Source organism: Lolium rigidum, chromosome 5 (assembly GCF_022539505.1).
Source record: "Lolium rigidum isolate FL_2022 chromosome 5, APGP_CSIRO_Lrig_0.1, whole genome shotgun sequence".
NCBI classification, from domain to species: Eukaryota; Viridiplantae; Streptophyta; class Magnoliopsida; order Poales; family Poaceae; genus Lolium; species Lolium rigidum.
In genome coordinates this window covers 199302450-199318340 of record NC_061512.1, presented here as the reverse complement: position 1 = coordinate 199318340, position 15891 = coordinate 199302450, and the positions used below count along the sequence as shown (strand labels likewise).

The 15891-nt window shown below is 46.2% G+C and overlaps 2 protein-coding genes across 2 annotated transcripts in view; one reads left to right on the top strand and one right to left on the bottom strand.

Moving 5' to 3' along the window:
* The window catches only part of LOC124652271 (pentatricopeptide repeat-containing protein At5g10690-like), a 29324-nt gene extending 24344 nt beyond the window's left edge, over positions 1 to 4980 (bottom strand). Inside the window, exons 1-7 of the mRNA XM_047191288.1 lie at positions 4716 to 4980; positions 4431 to 4628; positions 3917 to 4049; positions 2284 to 2375; positions 2020 to 2181; positions 1849 to 1917; positions 1607 to 1739 (exon numbers count right to left, since the gene is read on the bottom strand). Coding sequence (XP_047047244.1) covers positions 1607 to 1739; positions 1849 to 1917; positions 2020 to 2181; positions 2284 to 2375; positions 3917 to 4049; positions 4431 to 4628; positions 4716 to 4943 — 1015 coding nt within the window. The 5' untranslated portion in view covers positions 4944 to 4980. The remainder of the gene's footprint in view (positions 1 to 1606; positions 1740 to 1848; positions 1918 to 2019; positions 2182 to 2283; positions 2376 to 3916; positions 4050 to 4430; positions 4629 to 4715) is intronic.
* A 6440-nt stretch (positions 4981 to 11420) lies between these two features.
* LOC124653497 (transcription initiation factor TFIID subunit 10-like) lies at positions 11421 to 15667 on the top strand. The gene is made up of 6 exons (XM_047192553.1): positions 11421 to 11748; positions 11811 to 11875; positions 12027 to 12089; positions 12231 to 12288; positions 12396 to 12446; positions 15242 to 15667. The coding sequence occupies exons 1-6, from the start codon at positions 11593 to 11595 to the stop codon at positions 15326 to 15328; spliced, it is 480 nt and encodes a 159-aa protein (XP_047048509.1). The 5' UTR covers positions 11421 to 11592; the 3' UTR covers positions 15329 to 15667.
* The last annotated feature ends 224 nt before the right edge of the window (positions 15668 to 15891 follow it).

Genomic DNA, 15891 nt, shown 5'->3' with positions numbered 1-15891 from the left:
CTGCAACCATAGATGAGTCAATGAATTTGCCAATTGCTTTGAGGAAGGGTAAACGTGGAGTTAACCATGACATTAGCAACTATGTGTCTTATAAGTGCTTGTCTCCCTCGTACAGAGCATTTGTTGCTTCTCTGCAATCTATCTCAATTCCAACTGACTGGAAAGCAGCTAGACAAGATCCAAAGTGGAGGCATGCTATGATGGAGGAGCTGGATGCTTTGAGGAAGAACAAAACATGGGAACTTGCACACCTTCTTGCAAGTGGATTTATACAATTAAACAAAATTCAGAAGGCAAGATCGACAAATACAAAGCAAGACTAGGCGAGGGGATATAGTCAGACCTATGGCATAGATTATGATGAAATATTTGCTCCGGTGGCGAAAATGAATATTGTGAGGATTTTGATTTCTTGTGATGCTAATTTTGGGTGGCCTTTACACCAACTAGATGTTAAAAATGCCTTCCTGCATGGTGATCTAAAAGAAGAAGTGCACATGGAACTCCCACCAGGCTTTGCTACATCAGAAACTGCTGGAAAGGTATGCAAATTGAAAAAGAATCTTTATGGCTTAAAACAATCTCCAATGGCATGGTTTGACAGATTCAGGCGTGCAGTTTGTGATATGGGCTACATGCAATGTAATGGAGCTCACAGTGTCTTTTATAGACATCAAAACCAGAAAATCACTATACTTGCAGTGTATGTCGATGACATCATAATTACTGGCATGTTAGTTGTACTCACATGGCCATTGAGATCTCCTCAATTGAAGAGCTGCTCGTTTGTCGGTACACTTCTAACCACGTCCTCCATCATCCCAAAATTGGCTCTTAGCACATATCGAGCCCCGCCGGTAGGACATAAGCACTAATAACTTTCAGGACAAGATTCTCAACAACTAGCTTGATTAGCTTGATTAGGATGATCCTATCCTCTATCTCCGGACATCCACTACTCCATTCTTGAGGCTCTTATCTATTAGTACGTCTACGTCGTGTTCCTATTACCAGCTGACCCTGAATACCAAAGCTTGAAACTGGTATTCTTGACTTCCCTCACCCTTTTGACCCACCCATCTAGTCTCCTGGATGAAACAAATATTTACACGCCTCCTAATCGCAGCATCCACTGACTCCCGTATATTCCCCATTAAGGATCCTACATTCCAACTACCCACACCCAACCTATTTGCCTCGGCTGCTTCCTTACTCTTCGCATTCGTCAGGTGAGATGCAAAACCCCTTGTCTGCTTATAACGGTGGCGGCCCGGCCCTTGCTTACTTAACACCACACTCAGGTACCAATATGGCGCGTCGCTGAGAGGGTTACGCCCCAACTAACGTTGGCTTGCCAGCACAACCCTCCTCCTTTACCTAGGCTTGAGAATGGCTATTCCTAGAAAAGCACAAGCAGAGTTTTTGCGAATCAGATATACCAAACAAAAAAAAGATAAATCACATTTTTAAAATGGGTAGTAGCACTACTAAGGCGTGTGGATAGAAAATAACATCAAATGCAAGGATACCACTGTTATTTTTCAACTTGAAAAGACGTAGTATCACCAAGCAAATTGACCCACTAGAAACATGCTATATAGCTTACCATCAATGGACCCGCAAGCTAGAAAGGCATCTGCCATAGCTGTATATGCAGTCCTATCAATTAAAATAAGTGACGATTTCATCTCCACCACAATCTTCAAAACTGAATAAAGATCTTGGCTATTTCCTAAACCCTGCAACATGCTTCAATAACTTGCACATTTAAAAACCATTAAAAACAATACTGAACTCATAAAACAGCTAAAAAACCTGTGAGACCATGTAAGGCAATCACTGAATCACCTTAAGTAATGTTGTGTAGGTAACAGCATCCGGGAGGAGTTCAGGATTATCATCCCTTTTAGCTTCTTCCTGCATTGTAACGAAAGCAACTCACTGTCATCATGTGGGGCAACATGTATATGCAAAACAATTTTGTGGCTAAAACTGGCCTTTCCAACACTTGTGTGACACCTTCATATCTTTAAGAAACTGGAAAGCCTTCTCAATCTCTTCGGATTTCACGCAAGCAAAAATGATGGTGTTGTATGTCAATCTATCAGGCTTCAACCCTTGGCGCAATATCTCATCTTTAACAGTCAAAGCTCCGAGAGGGAAGTTGCTTTTTATGTATCCCTGGAGGAAGTTCAATTCAAGAATTTACAAACTGCTACTGTGATAGTAATGAAAAAGGAGAGCCATCTTAGAAAAAGATATGCAAAGGCGACTAAGAGATACCTTCATCAGTAAGTTATATAGTAACACAGATTGGCCTTCATAAAGGACTTGCCGAAAACGGGCAACAAGAGCATTGGCACGCCTCATATCTCCTGGTCAAATTAAAGTTAAACTCCTTCAGCAACCAGCAAGCTAGTGTGGGTCCAAGAATTTTCGGTGGTAAACAGATATGCATAGAATATGTGGCCAAGAAGCGTAAACTGTAACAAGAGCATGCACATGAGCATATCTACCAGAAACTGATCAAATTAGTCCCCACTATACTTCGGATGCAACATGAAAAAACATACCCGGAACCTAAGTACATATTTATTTAGTGATATCTCCTTTTGTTATTTCCACTATACAAGTCAGCATTCAGTTATATCATTCATTCATATCAAAACTGCAAGAAAGGCAGCCCATGGCCAGTTTAAACAGCCTTCTCTTTTGATTGATAGTGGCTTAACAGCCAACTTATCTGCTTAAATTTTCTCTTACGACCTCTTTGTGCTCCATTTAGCAATGTGGTGAATTTTTTCCTTCTTCCATGGCTTTTTTCCACAGCAGATTATAAAATATGTTCAGCACAGCACAACTTAGCAACCGAAAATTGAGGCTAGAGCTATTTTTTAGGGTCTCCCAATTTAAAAAGGAGGCATACTGGTTCATTCCAAAAGATAGCGGAAAACTGAGAAAGACAGATTTATCTGCAATCTCATCTCCCTCGTAAAGAGGCCATAGTCCTCTCAGACCACCCTCTTGGCGATGTTTATTCTACATTTGTATAATAATGCATTAGCGTACATTATACTACTAAATTTACAGTATAATGTAGAATAAATAGAACTCAAACTCATATACATATTACCAGCAGAAGAATTCATAATTAGAGTAAACTGCATAGTACACCATATATATTGCCGAAACGGCACATCTAATCAATTTTTTTCACATAGCACCAGGAGTAATGGCATGGTGTTGCAATTTGCCAAAGGTGATCCTCCAGTTTGGTCATACCAAGATAGTGATAAGCAGGATCCACTTGCAGCAGTCCCTAGCCACACCGGTGCCTGGGGCTCTTACACATGAATATAGACCAGCAAAAGACCAAAATTTGCACAAAAGGTACAATATCGATTGCAACAATATCCATCCACAAACCAACACAGAAGAAATAAAAAATAAATCTCATTCTAGCAAGCAGGTCTGACCAGGGCACAAAATTAGGGTGGCACTGACTGAGACTAGATTGCAACTAACACGATTTTTGTCCTAATCATTTCAATATACGTGGAAGAATGTACAATTTTGAATTTACTCATTCAGAACTAACACAGTATTTTTAGGAGGCATGCGCATGACTGTGTAACCATGTGATGTTTATATATTAGACACCAGGAATAATGCTTTCCCGTGGATGGGCCAAATACAGTTTAGGACTTCGATTCTGGTATCAATTGAGTTTTATGAATAAGCTGTTTAGCAATATAGAGGTTCCTCCGAGCAGTAACTTATTCTTGTACTAGTATTCTTTTCAGACTTCTAGTGACTAGTGGTCTTGTTAGACGTCTCTAGTGGTTTTGTGCAACAAGGGACAATGGAGCTGATGCAACATACAAGTATACTGTAAGATGATCCATCTTGCACGAACCTGCTTCGATAAGTGTGTTTAGAAAACCACAGATAAGATGAGGAGAGAGTCTGGGGCACCCAACAGAAGTATCTTTCTCAATTGATTCCAGTATCTCGAATGCTTCATCAATCCTTCTAGCTATCCCCAGACCCTTCAATTAGAGCACATTAAACTGTAAGATTCCACCAGATCCTTAGTCGAACTAATCAATCAGAAGTACACGCAGTTGGCACCACATACGTTGAGAAGATGCCATTGAAGTTAATTCAATAAAAGATGCAAGAATGTATGTATTCTAGAGAAGGAGATACTCTGAGCAGGAGAAATAGAACAACATTGTTGATCGAGGGTTGAGATATTGATGGTTCAGACAATCTGAGATGGAAATTTAAGGAAGCTGATAGAGCATGGTGAACCTGAGTAGGACGCAAAAGCTCGAAACTGCACCTAGCGCGTACGTGATGGTCCAACCCATGAATGTCGATGTCAAACAGCAGTGCAACAGCAGTAAATGTGGGGAAATATGATATACCTTGAGCAGGATACCGTAGGAGACGGCGTCAACGCCGCACCCCATGGGCCCCCGCATTTCGTCGAAGAGCTGGACGGCGAGGTCGACGTCGCCGCAGCTGACGCAGGCCTCGAGCACGGCGTTCATGACGATGATGTTGGTCCCCCCGCCCCTGCCCGAGCGCGCGCGCCGCTTGGACGCCTCCACCTCTGCCATGATCTGCGCGCGCAGCAGAAAGCTCGAATGAGAAACGGGCCCCAATCCAAAACCAACGGCGGGGAGGAGCATGGCCGTGCCGTGTCGTACCTGGGAGAGCTGCTTGCGACGGGTGAGGTCGACGATGCGGGCGGTGAGGCGGCGGAGGTTGGGCAGTGGGCGCTCGTTGGGGGAGGGGCGGGGCGGGCGAGCGGAGGAGGAGTAGGAGGAGGAGAAGGTTCTGGAGGGCTCGGGAGGCGCGGAGAGGGCGGGGAGGAGGGGCTCGCGGCGGGAGGAGGCCGGCGAGGGGGAGAGGAACCGCGGCCTTATCAGCATCATCGTCTCTTCGGGTGGTGAGCTGCGAGCGCGGGCGGAGTGGATACTGGATAGAGGAGGGGTCGCCGCGCCGGTGGTGTGGTGGTTGCCTCGTCGCCGTGGCACTTGGCGCGGATTTCTGGGGCCTGAGGGCATCTCCAACCGGGCGACCCATCCCGCGCCCGCGCGTCCGGATGGGTCGAAACGGACAAAACCGCGGCCCAGTGTGCGGACCCATCCCTAAAACAGATGGCCACGGCGTCCGGGACGACCCAAACCTGGCCCAAATCTTGGACGAGTTTGCGTGGCCGCGGACGCGAAAGGCTGGTCGCTCGCGTCCTCCCCTTGTCCGCCCACAGCCCGCCCGTCGCCTCCCCAAAACGAAACACTCCACTGTACTCCCAAAACCTAGAGATGGCCGACGAAGCGATCGCCGCCGCCACCGCCACCACCGCCACCATCGGAGAGGAGGCACCCGCGGCCGTTGCCGCTCCTGCCGTGGAGGCGGCTCCCGAGCCGGCGGAGGCCGAGCTCCGCCGGCCGCCGACGAAGAAGGCGAAGGCCGACCTCACCCCGGAGCGAGAGGAAGATCGAGAGCAAGAAGAGGGCCGACCGCCGCAGGGCGCTCGACCAACGGAAGAGCGAAATCGGCCGACGCGGAGGAGCGGCGGCGGGCGGCGGAGCGGCTTCTCCAACTCAAGACGGAGGCGAAGAGCACCGTCCTTCAAGAGCGACAGGCGCAGGCCATGCTCTTTTACGGCCACGCAGCGCTCGGCCAGCACATGATCATCCCCGGCACCGGCGCGGCCTCGGGGGGGGGAGCTCGGCCTCCTCCGTGACCCGGCCCCTTCCTCCATGGTCAAATGCCCCACCGACTACCCCGTTTGGGCACGAAATGGGGGCGCATGGGCGGCACGCGTACCAGTCACGGGATGGGTCACCGGAGGTGGGCGAGTCCATGACGGGGCCGTCACCTTCGTCCATTGACCTGAACCGTGCGCCGGCGAACTCCAAAGGCCCCAAGAACCCGGGAGCAGCCGCGATGTCCGGTGCACGCAACCTGTTCGACGATGCGTCGGCCGCGCGCGCGCGTCACCGTCCACCGTGCGAGGCCCCTCCGTCTTTCGCGCGGACAATGCCGACGACCCCGCCATATCCTTCGACACGGCGAGGCTCCCGACCACCTCCCATTGACACACGGGGAGGGCACAAGCGCTCGTCCCGGCAGCATAAACATCGAGGAGGAGCCGTTGTTCGGTGAGGGCCTCACACAAGCCGCAGCTGCACAAGCTCGAGGTCGCCGGGTAAGCAAACGAACCGCCAACTACACGGAGAAGGAGGACAAGGTGCTCGTCGATGGATGGTTGACCATCGGGCAAGATGCGTTGACGGGTGCCGAGCGAGAAGGGGCCGCATTCTGGCGCCGGATCTATGAATACTTCCATGAACATCGCAAATATGGAAAGGAGCCATTTGAGAGCGACCGCAGCGAAATATCGCTCCAAAAGAGGTGGGGAGCAATTCAAACGGAATGCAACAAGTTCCAGGCGGCGTATGATCACGCGAGGCGGATCCCCGTTAGTGGCATGGGTGTGAAGGACTTGGTATGATTCTTAACCTCAACTTATTCATCCGATGTTTGCACATCCGTTTATCGTTGTTGTCTCGCTTTGCTCTAGGTGTGGCGAGCTTTGGAATTCTACAAAGTCAACAATGGAGAGAAGACCTTTGCCTTCCCTCATTGTTGGAAGGAACTCCGGGGCACCCCCAAGTTCCGGGAGGGGTACGAGGGGTACATGGCGACCTTGAGTCGGCAACAATCCCGCCAAAGATGCCACGGTCATTGACCTTGATGGTGGGCAGCCTTGCGGTAGCTCCGCTTCTCGTGCAAGTCGTCCACGCGGCCACAAGTCAACCAAAGCCGACATGAAGCGTGATGCTTCGTCCATGCTATTGTATGGCACTTTGAAGGAGATGCATGCGGACGGAGAGGTGTCCACGGACAAGAGGGATGAGAGGAGGCGCGGGAGAAAGAAGAGGACAGGAAGAAATTCTTTGATGTCCAGCGAGAAGAAGCTTGAGATTGAAGAGGTCAAGGCCAAGACCAAAGCTAAAGAACTTGAGCTCAAAGAGAGAGAACTTGAGCTCATAGCAATGGCAAGGGCCAAAGAGGTGGAGCTGAAGGCGAAGGAAGTTGAGCTCAAACGCCAAGCTGAGGACAACCTCATCATGAACGCCGACTTGACCAACATGAGCGAGGCAAAGAGAGCTTGGTTCGAGAAGAGACGAAGGAGATCCTCGAGCGCCCAAATTGAGTTAGACAATCTCAATTGTAATTTTTATATTTTTCTCAAACTATGGCACATTTTATTTGATTTATCATGATACATTTGATAATATTTTATGGTATTTGATAATATTTTATGTTTATTATATATTATTCTATGTTTACGAGATATTATTCTATATTTGTTAGACATTGTTTAAGGATCTGTAGCCAGAGGACCTATTTTCCAAAGAAATAGGCCAAATGGCCAAATGGCCAAATGGGTGGCCGCTGCGTTGGGCGCAGCGTGCGACCCAAACGGACGCGGACGGCCCAGCGCGTCCGTTTGGATCGCTCGGTTGGAGATGCCCTGACTCCGCAGCCGGCAGGCCAGGGCCTCTTTGAACACACACTATTTATTTATTTTCGACCGAATGCATTTCCAGCTATTACAAAACTAAATTTAAAAAAGAGGTAGCCCAAAGTAGATAACAAACTAGAAACATGTAAATTATCAACTAACGTTTTTCCATATTTTTAATTTAAGCCACAATATCAAAGCTATGTGCACGGTTGCTGTTATTAAATTAGTCAACCAACATCAAAAAAAGAACTGTCGAGAGTGTAAATCACCATTATCGAGGATATAGTAGACGTCACAAATATTGCAAGAACAACCCTCCTTGCGGGAACCATGAGAAAAGATCAAAATTCAGCTGACAAGTAAGATTCGAAGCCAATAGGTAGAAAATTATAATCTTCTAGGACCATCGGTAACGTCGTGAAGTAAATCTCGTTGGACAAACGAAGAATCTAGATTACTTACTGTAGAGGATGCCATCTCCGTTGAGGCGGATGAAAAAAAAAGGCTACCAAATCACTAGACAACGCTACTTTAAAAAAAAAACTTCACACGTATATCGGGTCTCCCACCCCTCCCGACACCGGGAGAGCGACCGAAGGAGGAGAAATCACCCTACGAAGGAGAAGTAGGTGGAGGTGAGTAGGTGACACTAGGGTATTTATCTATTTCCAACTCTCGAGAAGCACCCTGATTTTATATCAAACATTTTTCTAATGTTGCTAACTCTATAGGAAAAACCTAGCAGCATACTATACGACCTCAACTTAACATTTTATGACACTATATTTCACCAAAAATCTTGTGATACTACTTTGATGTCATAAATGTTGCTTCGTTTTGTTATGAAGACGATCAAATTTTAAAGAATTTTATTAAGGTCTGATATTTTGGTAACATAAGAAAATCTGGAATGACGTCCACAATAGAGCTAATGGGCGGCGCATAAAAAAGGATTATCGATGGCCTTCCAATAAACTGTTGGCACTCGATGTGGCCCCATAAACTGCTTGTTACTTCACGTCGGTCCCAAACCTAGGGACCGGCGTGAGAGTGCAGGCACATAGCGCCACATCAGATGACGACGCCATATCTTAATATGTTGCTTATTTCAGCAAGGTTCTAGCAGCAAGGTTAAGTGTTGAACTCCCTGAACTTGTTGGCAGTAATCAAGGTGCATTTCTCAAGGGTCGCTCCATCCATGATAATTATAAGTTAGTCCGAGAGTCAGCTAAATTTCTGAAAAGAAAGAAATGCCCTAGCCTTCTCCTGAAGCTAGATATTGCTAAAGCCTTCGACACGGTAGCGTGGCAATTCCTTGTTGAGGTTCTGCAACAAAAAGGATTTGGCCCACGCTGGAGAGAGTGGGTCTCGCTGATACTCGGATCTTCCTCCACCTGCATTCTCCTCAATGGAGCCCCAGGTCCTAAGATTTGGCATGCTAGAGGATTAAGGCAGGGGGGTGCCTTGTCTCCCATGCTATTTATCCTTGCTATGGACGCACTAAGCCTTCTGTTCCGCAAAGCTGAGGAAGAAAGGGCCTTGTCTCCATTCCCAATCCACCAAGGTATACCACAGCGTATGTCGATATATGCAGATGATGTTATTCTTTTCCTCAAACCATCACAGAGAGATGCGGTCGCGGTCACACACATCTTGGAGATCTTCGGCAATTCATCCGGGCTGAAATGCAACCTGAACAAAAGCTCTGTCTCACCACTGATTTCTGATGAAGTGATCACTCAAGAAATAAGCAACATATTAAGATGCCAGGTTCGGAATTTTCCCATAATCTACCTGGGACTACCACTACATCTTAAGAAAGCTCGTAAAGAAGATTTCCAGGCCTTGATTGATAAAATCAGAAACCAACTTGCTGCTTGGAAGACCTTTATGCTCACACAGGGAGGGAGGCTCATCCTAGTTCAGTCTGTTTTAAGTGCAATTGCCATCTTTCATTTATTGTCGCTGGACCCACCACCTTGGGTGTTCAAAGCGATTGACAAAATCAGAAGGGCCTTCCTTTGGAAGGGCACCGACGCAGTGAAAGGCGGTAAATGTTTGGTGAATTGGAACACAGTATGTCATCCTAAACCCCTCGGTGGGCTTGGCATTTTGAATTTGGAGATCATGCATACAGCCTTCAAAGTACGCTGGGCTTGGAACCTACGTGCCGAAGAAAGGAAGCCATGGTGCACTCTTGCCAGCCCAGTAGAAGAGAAGGTGAGGCAAATTTTCAATGCAGCCTCTAAGGTGATAATTGGCAATGGAGAGAGATGTTTTTTCTGGACTGATAAGTGGATCAACGGAGGTTCGATAGAGGAATTTGCCCCGGAGGTTTTTCAAAGCATCCCGTTAGCAATCAGAGCTAGAATAACAGTTGCACAAGCCCTAAATAATGGCAACTGGATCGATGATATCAGGAAACCAATAACCATCAATTATTTTATGCAAGTGCTAAGGATATGGGAGGAGACGAACACCGTTATTTTAGTCCCAGAGGAGGAGGATAGGTGGATTTGGTCGTGGGAGGCAAACGGTCGCTTCACAACCAGTTCGGTATACCAAGCACATTTCAAAGGAAAAACCATCTGTGATTTTGCTGCTGTTATTTGGAGCGCTTGGGCCCTCCTTCGCTGCAAAATGGCCACATGGCTCTTCGTGCGTGGCAGGGTGTGGACAGCCGATCGGCTCTCTAAGCGTGGCCTCCCTCACATTGATAAATGTGTCCTTTGCAATGCAGCAAATGAAAATGCACATCACCTTTTTACTGGTTGCGCGGTCGTAAATATAATATGGGGACATGTACTGAACTGGGCAAAACTGCAGCAGATCACCCCGGTCATGGCTCTGCCGCTTAGAGCTTGGTGGATTCAATCAACTTCCATCTTGCCAAAGGACATCAACGCAAAATTCAACTCCCTGGTAATCTTGATCACCTGGTCGGTTTGGCGGGAGCGAAATGCCCGAGGCTTCGATAGGTGCTCCAAACCCATCAATATCCTCATAGAGCAGATTAAGGTGGAAGCAAAACTTTGGTCGCTGGCAAGCAAGGGTCGCCTGAATTTGCCGGGGGTTTAATTCAGCTTTATCTTCGTCTCTATTTTGCTAGCCTGCCTCCTTTTGAGGTGGTTGTACAAGCCTTTTCTTTCTTTCTGTTGGTCGCTTTTTGTTGTGTTTTCTGTAAAACTGTAGCCACTTCTTTGGCTTTCCTTCTTATAATATAATACATGCAAGGCTCTTGCATGGTTCGAAAAAAAAAACCCGGGTGGACTAGCTTTGGAAGTGACAAGTCAAAAACCTGGACTATCTTTGGAAGTGATAAGTCAAAAACCTGTCCCAGTTTCTCCTCTTCCTACCACTTTTATCCTCCTTCCATTCTCCCTCCCGCCGCTCCTACCTAGCCCACATCATCGCATTGGGTTCGCTGACGTCGATGTGCTAACTCGAATAACCAACTAGGACTCATCCGACACATGTTGGAGGAAGTTAAAATACCAGTTTGATGAAAATAAATGCTTTAGAAAAATCATAAGAATACACATGGAGCGTGACGGATTGGCTAAGTCACGTAGGTCTGGTGGAATACAAGAAACAAAATTTATGGAATTTTTTTGAGCAAGTTCGCAGGAGACCTGAGTAGCAAGACCATGGAGAATAGAGTGATGTTACACATATTTATTTTTGAATGTTAGCAGGAGAGCTGCCAAATCCATTGATTTGCTCATGTGTGTTAACATGTAAGGAATTTTATCTCAAAAGAAAAACATGGAATTTGGACCGGAGAGAGTGTATCAAAGCAGTCCGAGACCGTTGTGGCTTCGGCCCAGAAACAGGCCCGGTCTGAAAGAGGAGAGCGGACTCGAGCCCGCTGCTCCCCTCTCCTTCCGTCCTCGGCCCTCCGACGAGGCGACGACCCCTTGTTGAACCCACTTCGTCTTCCCCTTCCTTGCCGGCGGCGACCTCCTCTCCCCGCCACAGACCCAGCCTAGCAGCCACCACTCCCCAGGGCTTCAGGCCAACGCAGCAAGGCGGCGGACGGGAGGATGATGGGAAGCAACAACGGCGGCGGTGGCGGAGGAGGAGGAGGCGGGATGACTCCGGGCATGGGCTCGCCCAGGGCCGGCGGAAGCGACGGGCGGCACGAAGACGAGGCCGTACTCACCGAGTTCCTCTCCTCCCTCATGGACTACTCCCCCACGGTACGCCGAGCTGATCCCCTCTCCTTATGCCGAATTCTGTGTTTGATTCCTTCGCGCGGCAGATTCCGGACGAGCTGGTGGAGCACTACCTCGGCCGCAGCGGGTTCCACTGCCCCGATGTACGCCTGTGAGTACTCCTTACACCTCCAATTTCCCCCTCGAGAGGACTTAAATGGCTGGATCGGTGGTTGAGCTGGGATCCCTTTGCTACTCAGGATCATCTTAAAAACTGAATATTTCGTGTTATATTTGCGTCTCCTAATTTCGTGCTTCTGCAGAACAAGGCTGGTTGCTGTAGCTACTCAAAAATTCATTTCAGACGTTGCAAGTGACTCTCTTCAGTACGTAAATCCACAATCTCACTATCTTTTTATTCACCTTATTGCAACTTGTTTATTGCTGTGAGCACGTCATAACTCATAGCGATTGCAGTATCTCTTGCACAATAAGTTGACATCGCACTATTCTTTACCTTGAATTAGGCACTGCAAAGCCAGGGTTGCAGCACCTATCAAAGATAACAAAAGCAAACAACCCAAGGTGAATTCATTTCTTAGCTAAAATATCCATGTTAGTTCTTGCATGAGATCTTGCATCCATTCTTACTGCTTAGTGCTTGCTGATGGCAATCCTTTATTGTACTTCAGGATAGACGTCTTGTGTTGACAATGGATGATCTTTCTAAAGCCTTGCGTGAGGTAAACCATTTCTCTATTACACCTGACTTTTTATTTTTGCACAATAGCAGACAACCTTTTTTCTCATGTTTCAAACACACATTATTCTTTTTGGACACAGAATAATGATTAGCAAATTACTTCTCTTAGCAGTTGAATCCCTTTACTGATAAACCTGTTGAAATTTGCTGCTGATAAATGGCTTTAGTTGACCCTCTTAGACCAAGAGGATTGCTTTATGTTAGTCATTTATTAGGGGCAAAAATCAGATATGTCATATGTTCCAAGCTTCTCACAGCTCACCAACATTCATATGGACAGATTCAACAGTCAGTAGCTGCTAGGAACATCTTACCAGAACAAAGACACCATAGACGAAATCAGCATTTAACCACAGCTGGATTGGGTGACAGCCGACACTTAAATGTCTAACAGACATCATGATTTCTTATAGATTTGCCTTCTAGCGATGTTTTGGACACCTTACTGATTACAGTGCACAAACATTGAGTTATAAGCCATTTATATGTATAAGAACAAACTACACATGCCATCTACTGTTATGGAACACGCTTCAAAGCCGCCAAAGTGTACAAAGCTATGAGAGGTAATTTTTTTTATGTTTTCTGTATTGAAGATGGAAGAATTGTCACCCTAATTTGAAAAGCAGTAAAAATAAAGGCAATGTGAATGATACTACAGAGGTTAAAATCATGTCCACCTCCCAAGTCCAAGTAACACATGTATAATGCAACCACTAAGGATGATGTGAGCAGAAGAAGCAATCCCCATATTTCCAATCCAACAACGCATTTTCAGATCATTTTTTAGTGAGAATTCTCATGTTCTTATCCTAAGCCAGACAAAACCATTTTTTTGCAAGCAATTCGGCAATTGTTAGACCGGGTTACAATATTATTATCCAGTTTCCCACGAGGTTTTATTTTAAGAAGACAATATGTTTTCCGGTGACAGAGGGTGACCAAAAGCAGAGCGGTGGAGAAATTCAACTCTTCACCGCAAATTTTGCTACATTTTCAAGTTCCATTGTGACAACAACAAATGATTTTCGAGCTTGAAAATGCACTTAATTTCTTAATTTACGTAGGAATTGTCCTAGCAAGTAAGAGAGGAAAAATAGTGTTTTAGCCAAGATCCACTGATGGCCATCATCGATTTCTTGAATTACATAGGAATTGGCATATAAGCAGCTTTTGTTTCTATACTAACAATAAAGATGGGCTAACCCCAAGAAAAAAAAAAGCTAACGGATTGCTATTTGATTTGTGCACTGCCCGGCAGGCCCATCTTGTCACACATCCAACGAACTGACACCAATACACCATCCACCCAGTGCGCTGAGACCTCTTTCTCGTTGCTCCCTTGCGCTCGATTCACAACTAGCAAAGAAAAGATGGCCGATGCAGAGTATGCCCAGAATAAAATTTGCACTCTTTGAAGGGGTGGGGTCGTAGCACAGTTCCTCAAAGGTGCTCCGCCCTTGATGTCTTCTGTCCACTACTTTGTGGGTTACTAGTTTGCTACCTTCGCCAGTAATCGTGTTCTAGATATCTTTAGTTTGATGCAAGTAGTCACAGATGGCATAGTTTGGGATCCAAAAGATTCAGAATCAATCTTCTTTCAACCCAAACCCCACACAAAAAGACATATGCAATATATCATATTGCTCAAGATCTTGACAGAGGAAATTTCCTTCGCTAGACATTCCCTGATTTTTTTAAAGTTTTGTTATAAGAACTCTTATTTTCACTGGAAATGCTGGTGCAAGGGCGACATACCTCTACTTTAGAACTTTGTTCTCTCTGTGCGTGTGCGTGCATGTGTGCATGTGTGAGTATTTGTTACCAGCACCTCATCGATGTTAGTAAACAGACTAACCAAGTACTCCCTCCGTCCCAATATGTAAGGCGTGCAAGCACTCTTTATTTTTCCCAAAATGTAAGGCGTGTAAGCAATTTTTCTTTGTTTCTTCCCTTTCAACCCTCGCCTGCATGCAGCTCTAGCGCCATCTCCGCTCCACAAAATCAGCTTCGTGCGTGCAGACAACGATGAGTTTCCTAAACAAAGGAGATGCTAGTAGATTTTATGATTCGTACATGCGAACGACCAGTTTCGTAATGGAAGGAGATGTTGTACATAACAGACGTCTCATCCGATCCATCTCTGAAGTCTGAACTAAAAAAAACACGCACACCTTGTCTCCATGGTGAGCAAGGAAGGGCCGTCGGACTAGTTGGCATGCCTAAACGATGAAGAGATTGCGGAGTATGTCGGCGACGACGACAACTCGGACGACTTTCGTGACGGCGACGTTCTCTCGTCCAAAGAACATAAGTCGACTGAATTTACTTACCGGGACTAGCATCACCACGTCCAGCAATGCCACGCCCAGCGCGTCACCAGTCACCACACCCAGCTACGACACGGCCAGCATGACCACGTCGCCGTGTGCGCCCGCGATGGTTCCATCGACAGTATTCTATTCACATTAATGGAAGGATCATGATAGTTATGATCACAATCTCCTAAGTGGTATCACTAATCAGACCATGCAGGGGCAAATCTGTTCAGATTAGTGTGCGCTAATTTTCATGCCAAATACCTTAGACGCCTTAGGATGAAGGGAGTATATGCTACCCTCTGTTGCAGTCGGTAACCCTGTTTCGGCTTAGCTGACTAATCACCCACAAGCACCATATCCTTATAAAAATCATCTGATGCATTTTTATGAGGAAACATATCTGACTCGCGTTCCAAACATAAGTGATCTGTTGTTATGTGTTTTTTTCTTGCAGCATGGTGTTAACCTGAAACACCCAGAATACTTTGCGGACAGCCCATCAGCAGGGATGGCCCCTTCAACAAGAGAGGAGCAGAATTGATGGCTTCCTCAACAATAGAGGGCCAGGATCAATTGATTCTAGCTCATAACAACTGTATGCAACGTTGTAGTTACGAAAAACCTTACAGGCATGTACTTTAGTAGCTGTTCTTGGTGTATTGCGGACTAGTAGTATGTGGTTGCCAACATTTGTTGCTTCTGTTTCTGTATACCACTGGTGACTAATTCTCCCAGTTTTCCTTATCTTGTAGTGAATGCGTTCTTGGTGTATTGCGGACTAGTAGTATGTGGTTGCCACCATTTGTTGCTTCTGTTTCTGTATACTACTGGTGACTAATTCTCCCAGTTTTCCTTATCTTGTAGTGAATGCATCTTGAAACTGTCGATCCCATCAAATTGATTTTGTGTAGCACTTAAGCTTTACTCCTGATGGTTGGCTCGCATAGACCCAGTTGAAGCTTGGACGGGAGCCTAGAGAATGATGATCCGGGGTTCAGTTAGTGCTAGATTATCTTCTTCAGTGTCAAGATGCAGGAACACAAGTCAAAATTGCACTCTGTACTGTAACAAGAATGCATACACTGGATGCCGTCTGAATTGATG